We start from the raw sequence: 15,779 nt of genomic DNA on the forward strand, positions 1-15,779 counted from the left end.
CTGGCACGGGCGTCTGCGGCGCGGAGCTCTGCGTGCTGGAGGAAGCGATCGAGGTCTGCCCAAGCGTCTGTGAGGCTACGGAGGCGGGCGTCGACATCGAGGTGGGCTGCGCGCTCAGCGTCGAGCTTTGCCTCGAGGTCGAGGATGGCCTTGAGAGCGGGTTTTGGGAGGGAGGAGACCGGGGGGGACGGCGGGGGGGACTCTTGCTGGTTGGCAGAGATGACGTTGAGGAGGTAGTCGAGGCGGTCTGCGCGGCGCTTTGTTGCGTGGAGCTCGTGCTTGAGGTCCTCGTTTTCCTGGAGGACGGTGGAGAGGATGAGGGCGAGCTGTGCGGGTGGGGGCTGGGGGTTGCCGTTGGCGCTAGAGGCGGCGGGGGCGGCAGCGGGGGCGGGGGCGGGGGCGGGAGAGGCCGGTGGTTGTGGCGGGGGCGGGGCGGGTGTGGCGGGGTGAGTCGGGGGCGGGGGCTGTTGTTGGGGGGTCGAGGGGTCGGACGCGTCGGGCGGGGGGACCGGGACGAGGGGAGGGGAGAGGCGGTCCATTGGGGGAAGGGGCTGGAGGGGGGACAGAGAGGAGGGGGCTTGGGGGAGAGCATGGACGGACCGGGGAGTGGAGGAGATATAGGGCGTGGGCAGCGTGTGGCGGAGCGTGGCGATCTCTGCGCGAGGGCGCGGCCACGGCGCTGCTACGTCACGTCCGTCACCGCCGTCACGCAACCCTTTGCCGTAACCGCCTCCGACCCACACACGTGGCGCCGTCCCGCCCGCCCTCGCCCGCGTCCCCCCGTCAGACCCCGTCAGATGACTCGCAGCCCTCGGCCCTCGTCCGTCACGCACGTCACGCACCGCGTTCCCCGCCCTCCCCAGCGGCCGTTGCCCGGTCCCGGCCCCCGCATCGCACCCGCATCGCACCCGCATCGCCCACTCCTCCTCCTCCTCCTCCTCGGCCCTTCCCTCTTCCCTTTTGCACCCACATCATCCGCGCAGTACGTACGCGTTCTATACTAGCGGCGCCCTCCGCCACCCGTCCAGCGCCGTCCAGATCCGTGCACGGCACCCGATCGCAGGCTTCCATGCCGTCCATCCGTCCGCACGTCCCTCCCATCCCGTGCCTTTTCCCCTCGCCTCGCCCCCAACGCTGTCCTCCCCGCTCGCCGCTCGCTCCACATCCCCTCCGTCTGATCGCACCAGTCCGGCGCGTCCCCGCAAAGCCTGCAGAGGCGCGTCGTCCAGCTGACCTCTCCCTCTCCCCTTCTCAGACCCTCTCGGGGCGCCCAATGCCCATCCCACCCACCCGAACGGCCACACGCCCCCGCCGCGCTGACGCCTGCCACCCCCGCGACACCTCCTCTCCAGCACCCACCGCGGCCCCCAGACGCTCCCAATCTGCACCGCACCTCCCAGACCCGCTTCTCCCGTCCCGCGCGACGCCACCCCACGCCCTCCACACGCGCCCGCCTTCCGTCCTTCCCTTCTTCGCCCGCTCGAGGCCCCCCACACAACGCGCCACGACGATCGCCCGCAATCCGGAACCGGCGCAGCCGTCCCACCCCAAGTCGGATGCGCACTCGCCTGACCGCGTTCCGCCCGCTTTCCGCCCCTAGTAACGCGCAGCACCCAACGCACCCAGTGGATGCACGCGTCCATCCTCGATGCGCCGTGATCGCTTGCCCACCCCGCGATGCGTTGCACGCTGCACCCCGTACCGCTGGTACAGTCACGCAGCTCTCACGTTCACAACCGTGAGTCGCCCACGTACCTGCCTCCCCTTGGTCGCGCTCGATCCTCATCAGCTCCCCAGGGTTCAGATCGCGCCGTCAGGCCAGATGATCCCCCGTCTGACAGAGATCGTCACCTCGCCGCTCATGAACGAGGTGCGCAGCGCGACACCGGCGACGACGACAACGGCCCACCCGGCTCCCCGGCACCCGCGTCACGCTTCCCCGCGCGTCCCACTCTCCAGTCCATTCGTCCGCAGCCCCACACCCACATCCAGCCACGCGCGCACAAGGTTCGCGCTTCGCACGGGACGCAGGCACGACCGCACGGCGCGCGGCGCAGCGCCTTCGCGTCCCTCCGAGCCGTCCCGTTTCCACCCCTCGTATCCCCTCGCATCGCGCCCGCGGTCACGCACCGCCCTCCCACGTCTCCGCGCGCGTCCGCACGTCCACACGCCCCACCACGCCCGTCGCCCCCTTCGGCCCTCGCTCGCATTGGCTCCGCGCGACGCGCCGGCTTCGCCGTGCGGTGCCTGCGCTTCTGGTCGGGAACGTGGGCACCGCGCGCTCGACCGCCCTCGGACCGCCCTCGGAATCGGACGCGGAATCGGACGCCCGCGCGGATGCGGACAGCTCGCCTTGGCGTGGAGACGCCGCACGAGGCCGGGCACTTTGAGCGCACGCGGACGCGGACGCGCTGGGAACGAGCGGCGAGGGCACGGCGCTGGACGGGGACTGGGCACCTGTCACGCCACGACACGCCAGACTGCGCGGCGCTTCGACGTCGAACGTCGACGAGTGGAACGCGCCAACGTCACGCACGCGCGCTCGCGGCCCGAGGGAGGCTCGAAGCCGAATCCGCTCCCCGCGCGGGCACCCATTCGCACACCCTGCCGCGCCCCACGCGCCCACGCCATTCAGTCGAACGCGCGCGCCCACGCCTGCGCCTGCGCCCGCGCCCGTGCGCGCGGGCAACCACCACGCCCCCCTGGCTTCCCATCTTCCGCACGCCGCTTCGCGTGTCCGATTTCCCCATCGCGTATCTCCGACGCCGGCGCCGATATCCGCTTCCCAGCATCGTTTCCCGACTCCGCCGCCCTATCCTGGTCATCTTGATCACCATCGCCGCCATCATCGCCGTCATCATCGCCACCCTCATCGTCATCGTCACCGCCATCGCCTGTCCCCGACCGCGACCGATCCGACCTGGCTGCCATGGACCCTTGGGGTCTAGCCGCCGCCGGAGCGCGCCACGACCACGACTGCGCCTGGGGCTCGGTACGCCCCTGTACGTCCCTCGCTCGTATCGACCCGAGCGGGATTGATCAATGCCCACGATGGCCCACGGTGGCCCACGGCAGCCCACCTTGGCGACGCCGAGCCCGAGTCGCGTCGATCCGCGCCGGGTGTTGAATCCCCGCGTGCTAAAATTGAGGACGGGCACCGTGGAGACCCTGCACAGACGCCTTCGCGACGTCCGTGCACACCACACCGACCCACACGCGGCCGTGGGCGGTGGGCAAGCGCACGCGCGGACGCCCGGGCGATCGCCGTCGTCATCGGCTCGCTTCGATGACGATGATCATCCCCCGAATCAGCCTGCCATGACGCGCGTTGCCGATACCGCGCCTGCTCTCACTGCCCCCGAGACCGCGCAACGCGGCGCGTGATCCCGCCTCGTGCCGCCGGCGTTCCTGCACCAGCGCGCGCCGAACTCGGTCGCGGCTCTCACGCCTCCCTCGGCGTCTCCTCCCCACCCCCCCCCCCCCCCGCCGGGCCCTCGTTCGCCCTCGCCCTGTCGGTGCGCACCGGATGCGGCGGAGCTCCGCCTACCCGCGCTTGTGCGGTCGACGCGTTCGCCTCGGCGGCGCAACGGGCTGTAGCGAGTAACGTCATTCGCCGCTGCGCCCGCCCCGCTCTGGGCACCTGCGCTCACGGCGGCAGCGGCTCCGCGGGCCTCGCCGCGGCCCATGTGATACCCCGATGACGCCATCCCGCTGTCACGCCTGCGCCGCGTCACGCGCTAGTCCGTTGCGCCGAGCCCACGGTTCGCAGGCGTGCGTTACTCCGCCGCGTGACACGGCGCCGTGGGCGGCGCGGGTGGAAGCGGAAGCGGGGCTGCTGGCGCAACGTTCTGCACGCGCTGGCAACGAGGCGCGCGGCCTGCGCTTCGCGGCTTCTCCGGGCGCTCGCGCTGGCGTGGGCCCTGCCACCCCCAGGGGCCGCGAGCGCGCGGCGCTGCGCGTGCGCGTGCGCGCCCGTGTCCAGATCCGGATGGCGCAGGCACCGTGCCAGCTGCTTCCCGTGCTCCCCGTGCGCGGCCTTCGCGAAGCCCTGTCCTGCGGGGCTTGCGCGTCGCGGTTCATCCTCGCCGCGCCGCGCGGCCCTTTCGCGAGAAGAGACGGCTGGCGTGTGCACGGGCAGCGCATCGGCACTCGGGACGGGCGTGCCCCGTGCGAGTTTGGCGCGTCGGGCTGCTGCTTGCCCGCGTGCCGCGCGTCGAGGGGCGTGTGACGCGCGAAGTTTTCTGCTCTTCTCTGGTGGCGCAGGAAGGGGCAGCGCGCGCGCGCGCACGCGCAGGTGTCGCTTTGTCCGACAGCCGTCCACCCCGGTCGTCACGTCATGCACGAGCGTCGAGACGGCGCTCGCCGCAAGCCTCTAACGTTCTGGTGTGGGACTCGCGCCGTGACAAGCGCGCTCGGGAAACCCGAGCGCCTGGGCCTGTCCCCGGCGTCCTCGCTCGCGTCTCCCACCCACTACCACCGAGGAACGCGACGCGATCGGCCGTGTGAGAACGAGCCCTCGCGCCCGCAGTCCTTACCGTCGTTCGCAGCCTGCTTCTCAGCTGTCGCCGTCCCCTATGTACGTCTGGGGCGCAGAATGGAAGCCGCAGAGCCAGTGCCTGGCGTCACCGTCGTGCAAGCTACGCTCTATCCGCTTCCCGATTCGGGTCTGTGCTCCGCGTGCTGTTGACCCTGTTGGCAACGTGCAAGGAGGCGTGGGGACGTGCATAGATCTTACAGTACTTTCAGCCTCCGTTCTCAGGCTTGACCTTGCGGCGTGTCGTTTATATTGACCGTGGTGCGTAGAGGCTGGCGTGCAACTTTCCATAATTAAGACTCGAGCGCGCTGCATGCGCATGACATGTCGAGACACTTGCCAAATTGTGTTGAGGAAGGCCGATCCCAAAACAAACAGCTAGCTTCGCTTCATGTCATTGATTAAAATATATACGATAGCGTCCTCGAGATACATGCGATACAGCCGCGAAAATTATTACAATATCACAAGAAAAACAGTCACCCTGTCTTCGCCTTCAGCTCTCTCCACAACGTGAGGAACAAGACCCCTCCGATGCCAACCAAGGCTATCTCCAGACCGACATAATTCAGCATCCCCACCTTGATTCCCGCTCCACCCCACACGGCGCCCGACACGCGTCCTGCGAAGTTGCTGTATTGAATTGCCAAACTCAGCCGCCCGTTCCATTCCGGCGGACACTGCTTCGACAGCAAGCTCATGGTCACGGTGCTCGCTATATTGAAGCCGAGCGCCACGAGGAACCAGCAGACGAACAGCGACCCAAACGTGACCACGTCCGCCTTCAGGATCGCGACCGTGATGAGCAGGCCAAGGAGACCCGAGAGCACCCCGAAGAGGAGTATGTACCTGTCTTGGATGCGGCGCGCGAGATAGAGGTTGACGAACAGCAAAGGGAATGTGCAGACGCCCCCGAGAGCAATAAAGTTACCGGCGGCAAAAGGGGAGTAGCCGAACACTTGAGCGGTAAAGATGGGCAAATTGGACTCCCAGCCCCCAAGGATGAAGAAGCAGGTCATGGCGAACCAGCACATCGTCACAATCACTCCGTATTGACGGCGATTAGGATTGTGTGAAGCGGGTGTCAAGGTCGACGAGGGGCTGATGGACCGTTGAGAAGCAATATCGTGTCCGGATTCTACGACGGAGAGCGGGATTGTGTGGGGAGAAGAAACGGGGCTGTGTTGGATCGCATTCTCAGGTCGTGGAGGTTCCCTCGGCACGTCCTCGAAGAATTGTACACACAAGAACCAAAATAGAGCCCACGCAGCGGCCATGACCCACCCTGGGCTCGAGTACCCATTAAAGATAGCGTTTTCGAAACCAACCCGATACAACAATCCCCCGACGAACGGACCGACGCTGAACCCGATTCCCTGGCCGACAACAAGCCATCCCGCGAGAGTCGTGCGCCGGCGGATACCGACTATTCGGGCGTCGGAGCAGAAACGCTTAGAGTACATGAAATTCGTGAAGCCGAACCCGATGATGCAACGCCCGATGAGAACGAGGTATAGGAAGTTGGCACGGTAGGCCAGGCCATACAGAATGTGACCTATAATAGCCATCGCACACGCGAAATAGATTGGGATGGTGTATGCTCCTAGACAAGGCCTGAATACAAGGATATCTTGGCAGTCTGTGCAGTGAAACGCACCTCGATCAATTGCCATCAGAGGCAGGAGTGCTATTCCTGCGAACACGACTGGGATCCCGATCACAAGCCCTGAAAACGTCGCTGTGCCTCCCAAGTACTCGGCATACTTGCTGGCCGATGAAACGACGATAAACATCGACACCTGTCAATTCACAATGAGCTGCGAATGGGCTCAAAAAGGGCAGGGCTTGTGCCGACCTGCGATAGAGCATTCAAAGCTATGATGCATATGAGAGAAGAGCGCTTTGGAAGTTTCAACTCTGGGTCGACGGAGTCTGTCGCCATGTCTCTGCCATGTATCGTCCAGGGTGCTTGAATTGCGACGCTCCGTCTCCCGAAGGGCGAGCGTACAGGGCGGTGGGAGAGATTGAACACCGACGAGGGGGTTCTTATGCCCGGCATATTCTGAGAGAATGATCACAAGTTACGCAGTGAATGGCAAGAAGCATGAGGACGCGCTGGAAGAAAACACCCAAGCGCTTTTGGGCGTCGATCTCTATCCGAGACTCGGAATCTAATCGGATGCGGCGCAAGGAGACTGGGAATGTTCGGGAGCACACGATCTTCATCCGACGTTCAAATGGCGGAATCGACGCGCAATGGTGGAACTGGCTATCTCAACGCTGTTTATGCTCCATGATCCTCGCGCAGCGGGGAATCAGGTGAGGAGTCGCATCATATTTGCGCAAATAAGCGCTATCCCCTGTAGTATTGGACTGACCCGCACAGGGCGGACGGCGCTGAAAGGTGTGCCAATGTAAGTGGAGTGCACCAGGAAAAGATGGGCAAGACGTGGGAACTCTAAGAATGAGTTTATTTTGGCGCCTTCCCGGCGCGTTGGGCTAGGTCTTAGCGCTTAGCCGCCAGCATCGTCAGCATGCAACGGGCTTTCCATATGGATCCACCGTTCCGAGTGTCAACTAGACTCTAGAAAGGGCCTGTTTGTGCCGCCGCCGACAGTCGCTAGTAAAGGCAGTTTCGATCCTTGCGACCCTTGACTAGCTCAATGTTGTAGTAACCACCCACGCACTCAGCAAGGCTGCACATGCACTGAATGGAACCAATTACAGTTTCTCCTGTAGCTTCAATGCTACTTGTGTACTTCTCTTAGACATGGACATAGATCCAGGCGTCCGCCGGCATAATAACCCCAAAAAAATCGCTCAACAATCGACTCACGCGAACAGAAAGCCACTCATGTAAGCCGCAAACAATAGTCTGGGTTACCCTTGGGATTCTGGGAATGAGAGCAGTCGGTCAACGCAAAAACTTGATATAAGAATTTTGGCACTGACAAGGGCCCAGTTGGGAAAATCGACAGCGTTGCCAGAAGCCCCTCCGACAGCGAACGACCAGACGAAAACCATCACCTGATTGAAGGGTTCATGTTATACACTCAATCTTGTTCGCAGACAGAAGCTCACCTGAGTACCGCCATCCAACGCTGCGCTGAGAAGGAAGTTATACTTGCGGAACCATCTCGGGCGGTATCTGTGCGAAGAACATAGATCAGTCTCGGCTAAAAGCAAGCCAATTCTCTACTTACTTGCGAAGGTACCATTGGGAGAAGATGGCAACAAGGAAGGAAGTGAAGACACTGGAATTGATACCAACGGACAGAAATCCTAGTTCGGCCACCAATATTGGCGTGAAAATCCTTGAAAAGAAACATCGGACAATGAGTCACATTGAGGTCAGATATCATGGACGTTGCATTGTACTCACTTGTTCCATCCGAATTTGGGATACTTCTTGTGAAGTAAATAGGTTGGGATTGGGAAACCCAAACCGGCGATAATCATCCACGGAACGAACTATCGCCACAAGTCATCAGTGGCGTAATTTGTGGGGGACCGTTGGGCGTGGAACATACTCCGTAGCGTGAACCTGGAGTATAAAGGGGTTTCCCGAGTGCGCCCCAGGCAATGGCATCACTGTTGTATGATTGAACCTACGCGAACTATTGAACAGAATTAGAGTGCAAAGAAGAGATGTCACCTACCTGCTGCCCAGACCAAACGTTGGTTCCTTGAACGTCCAACAAGATCTCCCGGTTAGAAGCCAGAACACTCTTCATGATGGCGTAGTTGAGCAAGCCTCCCTGAAACACAAGCATAAACTTGATGCTGCATCGAAGCATGAATGAGACAGACGAACAATTATACCGCCCATTGTTTGGAACGCGAAAGTGGCTCGAGGAGGAAGTTTCGTGTATTGACCCTGTCACGCAATGAGAAGGTCAGGCCAAAAATAGTGCAATTGAGAAAAGCAAACCATTTTGAGGTCCCGAAGTAGATTCAAGGTCAAAGTGTACGTTTGGTAACCATACAACGTGAAGTACATGTTTGCTACGGGCTTTCCTGGGATAATAGCACCGCCCACCATCTACGAATAACCCATGAGATGTCGTGAGAGGGATGCCCAGAGGTGTGGTGTATATATCAGTTTCACTCACCTGGACTAAATTCTCGATCGACGGCTGATAACCAACGGTGCAGTACAATGTGCCAATGACCGGCAAAAAGACCGCAGTAATGATGAGAGCAACAATCAAAGCCCACCAAGGCATGCCCGACTTGGCACCGTAAGATGTTCCCAGTGCTATGGCAAAGCAAATGATAAAGATGCCACCATACCAGTACCAAGGGACTTCAGGATTAAACAGGTTGTTAATCAACTGGCTGCTAGCAAAACATCAATTGAAAGACAGTACCTTCCTTGTAAACCTTGGAGATCGAGGTTTCAGTGAACAGACGAAAGGATGGGCGTACAACTCGACGTACCTTCATTTTCTTGTAATGGGCATCATCACACTCGTGGGTCTGAAAAGTAAGCCTAAGTATTCAAAGTCAACACGAAGATGCAAAATCTCCACATACTGAAGCATTCTTGACTATCTCCCACACATCCTTGGCGTGCCAGAGGGCAAAATGCGTCACAGCGGCTAAAAGGACACGCGGTCAGATGATGTTTGAGCATTCGTCTCGAACAATTTTGATGAAACAACTGACCCCCGATATACATCGTTCGACTGACTTTGTAGAGCAACTGCGATGCTGCGTACCAAGGGAGGCCCTAGTATTCAGCGATCAGTACCAACTAATAAAGTGGACAGACGGACGACGAACCTCGATCTCGAGCTTTGTGCTATTAAGCGTGAAGTCGTCGTTCAGAATCCTCAATTGATCGTACCTAAGATGTCGGACGGACATGTCAGACATTCGAAAACTCTATCAAGACGCAGAAGCTCACTCGGTTCCGTTCTAGAAACATGCAATATTAGAAAACCCCACGGCATGATCGCGAGCAGATGTACCTTACCTCATAGTACAGCAGCTGGGTCAAGAATGGGAAATTCTGGGCGTTCCAGATGTTGTTTGCATAGCAGGCACAGAACGCGATCCTAGAAACACAATCAACAATTTGCGTGATAGGTGATGAATGAGGGTGAACACACATGCAAACCGCGCATCCAGCATACAGCGACATCTGAGTCGAGAGGGGAGTGAACAAAGATCCAATGGCGCTGCCTCCACTACCGACATAGTTCCAGTCGAATGAGAGAGCAAACGTTCCGAGCCCTTCGTTACCCGCAGCACCACCTAAAAGCCCAATTGCCTGAGAAAATAGGAACAAATCAAGTCGGTAGGAATTTCGCACGTACCAAATATCCTCGTGAACCAAGCGCTATGCCGATTTGCAAGGCAGAAGATACTAACTCCCGTCAGAGTCGGCGCAATGTACTCAGGGAACCACTCCCAAATGAAGATCGCCACAAAAACGGTCCAGAAGAATCGTACGCGTTTCTTCTGGAGGAACAAACCTTGCCCACGATGCATGGCGTCGAAGAGCTGGACAGGTGGGATGATGTGCGGATAGACGGCCCAGGTGGGGTACACAAGGTATTGGCGCGCAAGGCCCGCAAGACCATAACCGATGAGTTGTGATCCAATAAGAGTGAAAATGCCGACTGTAAACAATGCAACGAGTTAAGAAAAGTGGCCAAGAGATGTAGAGAAGATTGTGTACTGGCCTGCGGCATTGGGTCTGACGTTGTAATACAGATCTTGAGCGGCGAAGATTGAAATCGCCAGTGCAGAGTCGGAGGCCGTTGAGGCCATGATCTAGTATGATAAGTATTGCGAAGTAAAGAAGTCATGTACGCATACGTACCGTGATTGCAACATGCTCCTTCAGGTTGAAAGGTCCGTGGTTCATAAAGCGCCAGAAAGCGTTATCTCTTGTCTTGATCTTAGCGGAGACTCCAGGGCCTGGAATGGCTTGATCCAGAATTTTACCAAGTATGAAGGCGATAATCTGAAGGAAAAGGCTGCTGACGGTGACCTAAGACGGTGCGACGATACATGAGGAAAGAGTGGTTAGCCAGCACCAGTTAGCATTGTTCAAGCGAGCCTTACAGTCTGAGGACGGAAATACTGTAGTAGTTGGAGAAGCTGTCAGTGGAGACCGTGGATATCCAGAATGAACGTATAACGCACAAAAAGCTGTCCAAGAACTGCACCGAAACATGCTAGACCGGTGCCAAGGAACATCGACCTGAACGTAAACACAGGAAGAGTCGGATCGTCTTCAAGTGAGATTAGACGTAGTGCATAGTCCTGCTCCGTGTCTACACGCATCATTAGGACAGAACCCAAGAAAGTTGGAAACAACGCACCGATAGGTCTCTCGTTCCCAGTCTCATCGAGATCGATTGTCCTAACATCCTCGAACACCTCATCTACGTCCGCTGGGCCGTGAACACTCTGCTCCTTGGTGTCATTATATCCCAATTTCTGTTCTTCAACAGATCCTGTCGGACTGAGAGGAGGCTTCTCCTTGAAGGGACTCGTCGGAGCGTCAGGGGCAGTAGACATACTCTCGCGTGTCCAGTCTATCCCAGCTCTCTAGGCAGGAGGGGAAGGACCAAGGGATGAGAAGGGGCAGAAGCCGACTCTTAGGGAGCATGACGGCGGGAAGGGGCTTTATGGATCGCATCACGGTGCGTACATACAGCGTTGAGATACCGACGTGGGGCCTCCGGCGCGAGTTTGGTAAACGGCTCCATGTGCTTCAATGTTCGCGAGCAGGTCGATAAGGAGATTGGAAGGATATATGACTGATATATGGGCCTACTGCGGCGAGCCGACATCCCCGCGATACAGGGACAAAATTAAATCAGAACAGGGGCGCTCTCCGTCAGCGATTGCGCGAATGGCTAACCTGTTGCACCTTACTGTAAACCGCAAACTGCCAACGACACGACTTCCGTACGTGTGCAGTGGGCAGTCCGTGGTCATTTGCAGGCGAAAGGCGATACAGTCGGCTTGGAGAGTCACCGGTCACGGGTCGGTTGGAGATGATCCAAACGGAACCAGGGATGGCGAGCGAGCGCCGGTCTGGAAGAAATTCGGATGGCGGGCCACATCGCAACTTTATCAGGGTTCCAAGCTGACAGGAGTCTTAAAGCCTGATGAGTTGTGATGTAGGTCCCTACTTTTTGATGCAGATTTTCGCCTACTGCCAAGTGCGCTATCAAAGCGCTCAGCACACCGCGTGGGTGCTATATAATTCAGTCAGGTACGTATGCATCGGGATCTCAGGAGATGCCGCCTAGGAACAATGTTGGAAGTGTCCTTTACTAAAAGCAGTGTACGAAAGTGTACGAAGCATACCAAAAGTACGCCAGGAGCGCGGGCGTGGCAGACTCGTAATGCATGTCGGAACAGATCAGAATTGACATGGTTTGCGCTCCATATCACAGCCGAGACGGTCCGCAGATTAGTGAAGACATAGAGGGAGGCCAGGTCGCAACTTGTGAGCGTTCTCAGTGGAAGTACTAGAGAGTACTAGCCGCCAGCCGCAAAATTTGTGAGTCGCGGTACGATCGATCGTGAGAGGCACGACTGGCGCGCCGGCAGCATGATGACAACCACTCATGCGCACGGACATCAGCATGGTGTTCAGTACGATACTCGATATCGAACGCATGCTTCTCCATGTCGTACTACGACGTATGGTCCCAGTATTACACAGACATCGCTCTTTCATTTCCCAACCATGCTGCCACGACACCCCGTCCGCCGAGCCCCTTTGCAACAATGGTCTGGTCATCTCCAGGTACAATATCCAGCGCGTTATCACTCCATTTGACATCTTCCCCCGCGTCTCCAGCGACACTTAGCACTACCCCTTTCACCGGCTTTTTGGCGCTAACTCGGATTTGTTCACCGGATACTTCAACTCTGAGGCCCGTGTTCCCAAGGTGGTTCAGATGTTTGAAGGGCTGTGGCCAATCGGCATATCGCGCAACGACGATTCCGGCGTCATCCACCAGCTTGGCGGAGGCCACGACCGATGCTCCAGACGCTGGATCGGCGGCTGGAGTTGGGACGTGAACAACTAAGAGCTCCGTGCTTTGGTTTGGAAGAAGAGTGACAATGCTTGAACGTGTTTCCATCCAGGACGACGCAAGGTCGTGGAATGATAATACGAGTCGCAATTTCTGCGAGATCAAGGTGGAGTTGGCGCTCCATATTGAGATATTTGCTTCTTTCGTTTGGAAAGCGCCAAACTCGTAGAACTGTCATATCCATCAGAATCAAGTCCAGTCAAAGTCAAAAGAAAGTCACCTGTTTTGGGCGGTCGGTCTCTCTATTCTTGGTGACCTGTGCATTTGATAGCATCAGAATGTGAGACAGATGAGGCCGTGGTTGACCTACTGAGCGCAGGATCCCAACGCTTATGGGTCTCAGCTCTCGCGCAATGGTATAATAAACCGGTTTTGGTTGTAGCTAATATGCAAGATGTTCAATTGACGCCAGGGAGAGTAGTGACATCACTCACGAAATAATCGACAATAGACCACGAAGTAACAGGCCAGCAGTCGTTGAGTTGCCAGACAATGACGCCTCCAGTCTGAAAGAATGAAATATTTGAGTGTTGCCGTAAAATGGAAATTGGAAGTCTGGAGGACGTACGTATTCCTTTCCTTTCCCCCGCCACTCCCTCCTCCAAACACGATAAGCATAGCTGACAGCCTCTGACTGCATAAGCTGTGTGTTATAGACATGCCTGAGAACATCGATGCCTTCAGCGGAGTGATCCGAGGCGTCTGGATATTAGTCACCACGCACGTTTCGAGGTCGCTTGTCAAGCGGAAGCTCTCGTTCATAGGAATAGCAAACCGCCGTTCGTGCTGACCTGCACGACAATGTTGTCCCATGATAGGCGCTTGAGCGTATCGTTCCTTCTGATTGTCACGCATAGATCCCATCCAGTAGTCGATGGTCGACAATGCAGGCATACTGGGCATCCCGAACTCGCTGCGTGTCACGAGAGAGATAGACGAAACAGATCAATGACAAGCATGCGAAGAATGGCAGAGTGAGAACTGAATCTTACCTGACAAAACGACCACCCATCTCATCATATTTCTGCCATAGCAACTCTTTGCCGCCCCACACATCCCATTGATGTACATCACCTATGGTAGGATCAGAGGTATCCCATCCCTTTCCGCCGTAAGGCGACCCCCGATGATATGGCACCTGCGGGCAAGTAAGGCTCTCGACAACGGACGGCAAGACAGTCTCGTAGAGTATACGGGCAGGAAGATCTGTCTCAACCCTCCATTGCAGAATCTGCTGATAATCTGTATGAGAATAAGCGATCGCGGCAGTTGTTTTCAGCTGAAAGGGCCCTCACCCTCGTTGTTGCCGCAGAAGAGAGCTAGGGATGGGTGGTGGCGTAATCGCAATACATTATCTTCTGCTTCCTGGCGCACGTTTTCTACAAATCCCTCGTGTGCAGGGTATATGCCACACGCAAACTGGAAGTCCTGCCAGATGAGAATGCCAAGCTCTGAGAAAGGTTTCAGTCCAAACAAAGATACCATAGAGATGTCAAAAATACCGCACCGTCACAGATATCATAGAAGACGTCAGGCTCATACACACCGCCGCCCCAGAGTCGAACCATGTTCTGATTGCCGTCTCGTAGAAGGGTGAGCCAACTCCGATACCGTTCAGCTGTTATTTGGGTGAGGAAATTATCAGCAGGAATCCAGTTGGAGCCTGTATGTAATGATTTCTCCATGTCAAATCCAACAGCAAGCGAAAGGAGCTGAAAACAGACCACCGATGAACATTCGAACGTTGTTGACCTCAAAGAGGAACGTCGACCCTTTACCGTATTGATCAGCGTGCTGGAGGGACTCCTGTATGAGCCTGATGCGCCGGAAGCCGATGTTCTGCGTTTTGATGTCGAGGACGTCTCCACCCTATCCTCGAGATGGATCAGTCCAGGTGTATGGGTGTATGCGAGGAAGCCACGCACGTTGTTTAACAGAACAACTTCGACCTGATACAGTGCTTGCTTTCCATAGCCGACCGGCCACCAAAGCGCCACTTCGTCTTTTTGAAACACCCAATGCACGATATCCTCCGATAGGCTCGTTCCATTGGGCACCCCGCCGTCAGCATAAATAAGGCTAGCGTTCTCTGACCGAATCACATCCCCCGACACCGTGTCCGTGATGGTCACGCGGGCGGTGTCAGCTAAGGAGGTGTGTCCTTTCAGCACGAGGTCAAGCAAAAACGAAGGCTCGAGGTCGGATGAGACCAGAGCTTTAGTGTGAATGAATTGAATACGAGTCGTGTGTGCGATCAATCGAATGGGTCGGTACGGCCCCACAGTCATGAGTTCAGGGCCCTACGGAACAGCATTTAGGGAGCGAAGGCCACTCAACAGGTTCGGTTAAAGCTCACCCAATCCCACCTGAGAGAGAACAGTGACGAGCTGATCACACTGAGAGGATAAAATGAGACCTACCGCCAGTCGTATTGTGCCTTTCGAACATAGACGCGGCTTGGATCACCGAGGTTACACGATCCCGCGCGGACGCGTCCGAATTCCTCTTCGAGTGTTTTGCCGATCAAATATGCGGGCTTGAAGTGCAATAACAGGATGTTCTGTTCTCTCAAGGCGCTCTTTTCTATGTCCAACTAAAGCATATATCGTCGTTAGTGTACCATGCGTCGCTGCAAACCGAGAAGAACGTACCCTATAGGTACGAAATTGATTATCCGAAGATAAGACGTTTGCTCCATTCTTATGTAGATGAACACTTGAGGTCAGCGATGACTCGTTCATTGCCAATGAAACTCACAAGATACACATCGGCGAACGTATCAAGACCCTCGAATACGATTTCAAGATGCTGTGCATGTTCAAAGACTTCTCCAAGGGAGAATGACGTTATATAAAGCCATTCTCTCATACCGATCCCTTATGGTTGAAAAAGTAAAGTCGAGTCGAGGAATATGCGGAGAAGTCACGTACATTGGACCTTGTGTTCGTTGAACTCTACGTACGGGTCAGGTATCAGCTTCGCCTTCAGAAGCTCGACGTGTATCTCGGATGGAAACGCGTGTGCATTATGCCATCCGCCACGCGCCGACTCGTCGAGTACAGATGAGATAGAGGGATCGCGTTCCTTCCACTGCCAACCCTTATCGATGTCGATGATTTTCGCCGTCATTGTTTTGCAGTAGCGGCGAGCAAGCTCGCATCTCGCTGCCCGGGATC

General features: G+C 57.0%; 5 protein-coding genes across 5 annotated transcripts; 2 read left to right on the forward strand and 3 right to left on the reverse strand.

The window, feature by feature from the left end:
• Window positions 1-590: 590 nt before the first annotated feature.
• Window positions 591-1,600, forward strand: HETIRDRAFT_450243 (uncharacterized protein; the record flags this gene model as incomplete). Its single annotated transcript, XM_009546250.1, has 2 exons — window positions 591-982; window positions 1,039-1,600. 2 exons carry the CDS (start codon window positions 591-593, stop codon window positions 1,598-1,600), a joined length of 954 nt encoding a protein of 317 aa, XP_009544545.1.
• Window positions 1,601-1,677: 77 nt separating this feature from the next.
• On the forward strand, window positions 1,678-4,687 carry HETIRDRAFT_450244 (uncharacterized protein; the record flags this gene model as incomplete). The annotated part of the gene is made up of 5 exons (XM_009546251.1): window positions 1,678-2,992; window positions 3,076-3,189; window positions 3,364-3,686; window positions 3,770-4,203; window positions 4,264-4,687. The coding sequence occupies 5 exons, from the start codon at window positions 1,678-1,680 to the stop codon at window positions 4,685-4,687; spliced, it is 2,610 nt and encodes an 869-aa protein (XP_009544546.1).
• Window positions 4,688-5,013: 326 nt separating this feature from the next.
• On the reverse strand, window positions 5,014-6,476 carry HETIRDRAFT_109223 (MFS membrane transporter; the record flags this gene model as incomplete). The annotated part of the gene is made up of 3 exons (XM_009546252.1): window positions 5,014-6,137; window positions 6,192-6,333; window positions 6,390-6,476. 3 exons carry the CDS (start codon window positions 6,474-6,476, stop codon window positions 5,014-5,016), a joined length of 1,353 nt encoding a protein of 450 aa, XP_009544547.1.
• A 762-nt stretch (window positions 6,477-7,238) lies between these two features.
• Window positions 7,239-11,141, reverse strand: HETIRDRAFT_157976 (oligopeptide transporter). The gene is made up of 24 exons (XM_009546253.1): window positions 10,870-11,141; window positions 10,691-10,821; window positions 10,610-10,627; window positions 10,365-10,535; window positions 10,225-10,315; window positions 9,856-10,161; window positions 9,649-9,793; window positions 9,513-9,594; window positions 9,444-9,454; window positions 9,320-9,383; window positions 9,203-9,266; window positions 9,071-9,135; window positions 8,975-9,013; window positions 8,905-8,917; window positions 8,647-8,840; window positions 8,466-8,576; window positions 8,349-8,411; window positions 8,194-8,292; window positions 8,065-8,142; window positions 7,917-8,005; window positions 7,738-7,848; window positions 7,616-7,682; window positions 7,487-7,561; window positions 7,239-7,428 (listed from the first exon to the last, which is right to left on the reverse strand). Exons 1-24 carry the CDS (start codon window positions 11,066-11,068, stop codon window positions 7,387-7,389), a joined length of 2,328 nt encoding a protein of 775 aa, XP_009544548.1. The 5' UTR covers window positions 11,069-11,141; the 3' UTR covers window positions 7,239-7,386.
• Window positions 11,142-12,219: 1,078 nt separating this feature from the next.
• On the reverse strand, window positions 12,220-15,732 carry HETIRDRAFT_109221 (glycoside hydrolase family 2 protein; the record flags this gene model as incomplete). The annotated part of the gene is made up of 16 exons (XM_009546254.1): window positions 12,220-12,774; window positions 12,824-12,859; window positions 12,914-12,985; window positions 13,038-13,109; window positions 13,172-13,265; window positions 13,328-13,516; window positions 13,596-13,845; window positions 13,899-14,054; window positions 14,111-14,266; window positions 14,328-14,472; window positions 14,529-14,903; window positions 14,960-14,969; window positions 15,024-15,196; window positions 15,255-15,302; window positions 15,361-15,479; window positions 15,534-15,732. 16 exons carry the CDS (start codon window positions 15,730-15,732, stop codon window positions 12,220-12,222), a joined length of 2,649 nt encoding a protein of 882 aa, XP_009544549.1.
• Window positions 15,733-15,779: the final 47 nt, after the last annotated feature.

This window comes from Heterobasidion irregulare (assembly GCF_000320585.1).
Source record: "Heterobasidion irregulare TC 32-1 unplaced genomic scaffold scaffold_03, whole genome shotgun sequence".
Taxonomy (NCBI): domain Eukaryota; kingdom Fungi; phylum Basidiomycota; class Agaricomycetes; order Russulales; family Bondarzewiaceae; genus Heterobasidion; species Heterobasidion irregulare.

Bases quoted from the DNA above. Each gene is read 5' to 3' on its own strand.
- HETIRDRAFT_157976 (XM_009546253.1), bottom strand. From the start codon at position 11,068: ATGTCTACTGCCCCTGACGCTCCGACGAGTCCCTTCAAGGAGAAGCCT. The intron at 10,822-10,869 runs GTGCGTTGTTTC...TGATGCGTGTAG, and splicing joins TGGGAACGAGAGACCTATCG to ACACGGAGCAGGACTATGCA. The intron at 10,316-10,364 runs GTACGTATGCGT...TTATCATACTAG, and splicing joins AGGAGCATGTTGCAATCACG to ATCATGGCCTCAACGGCCTC.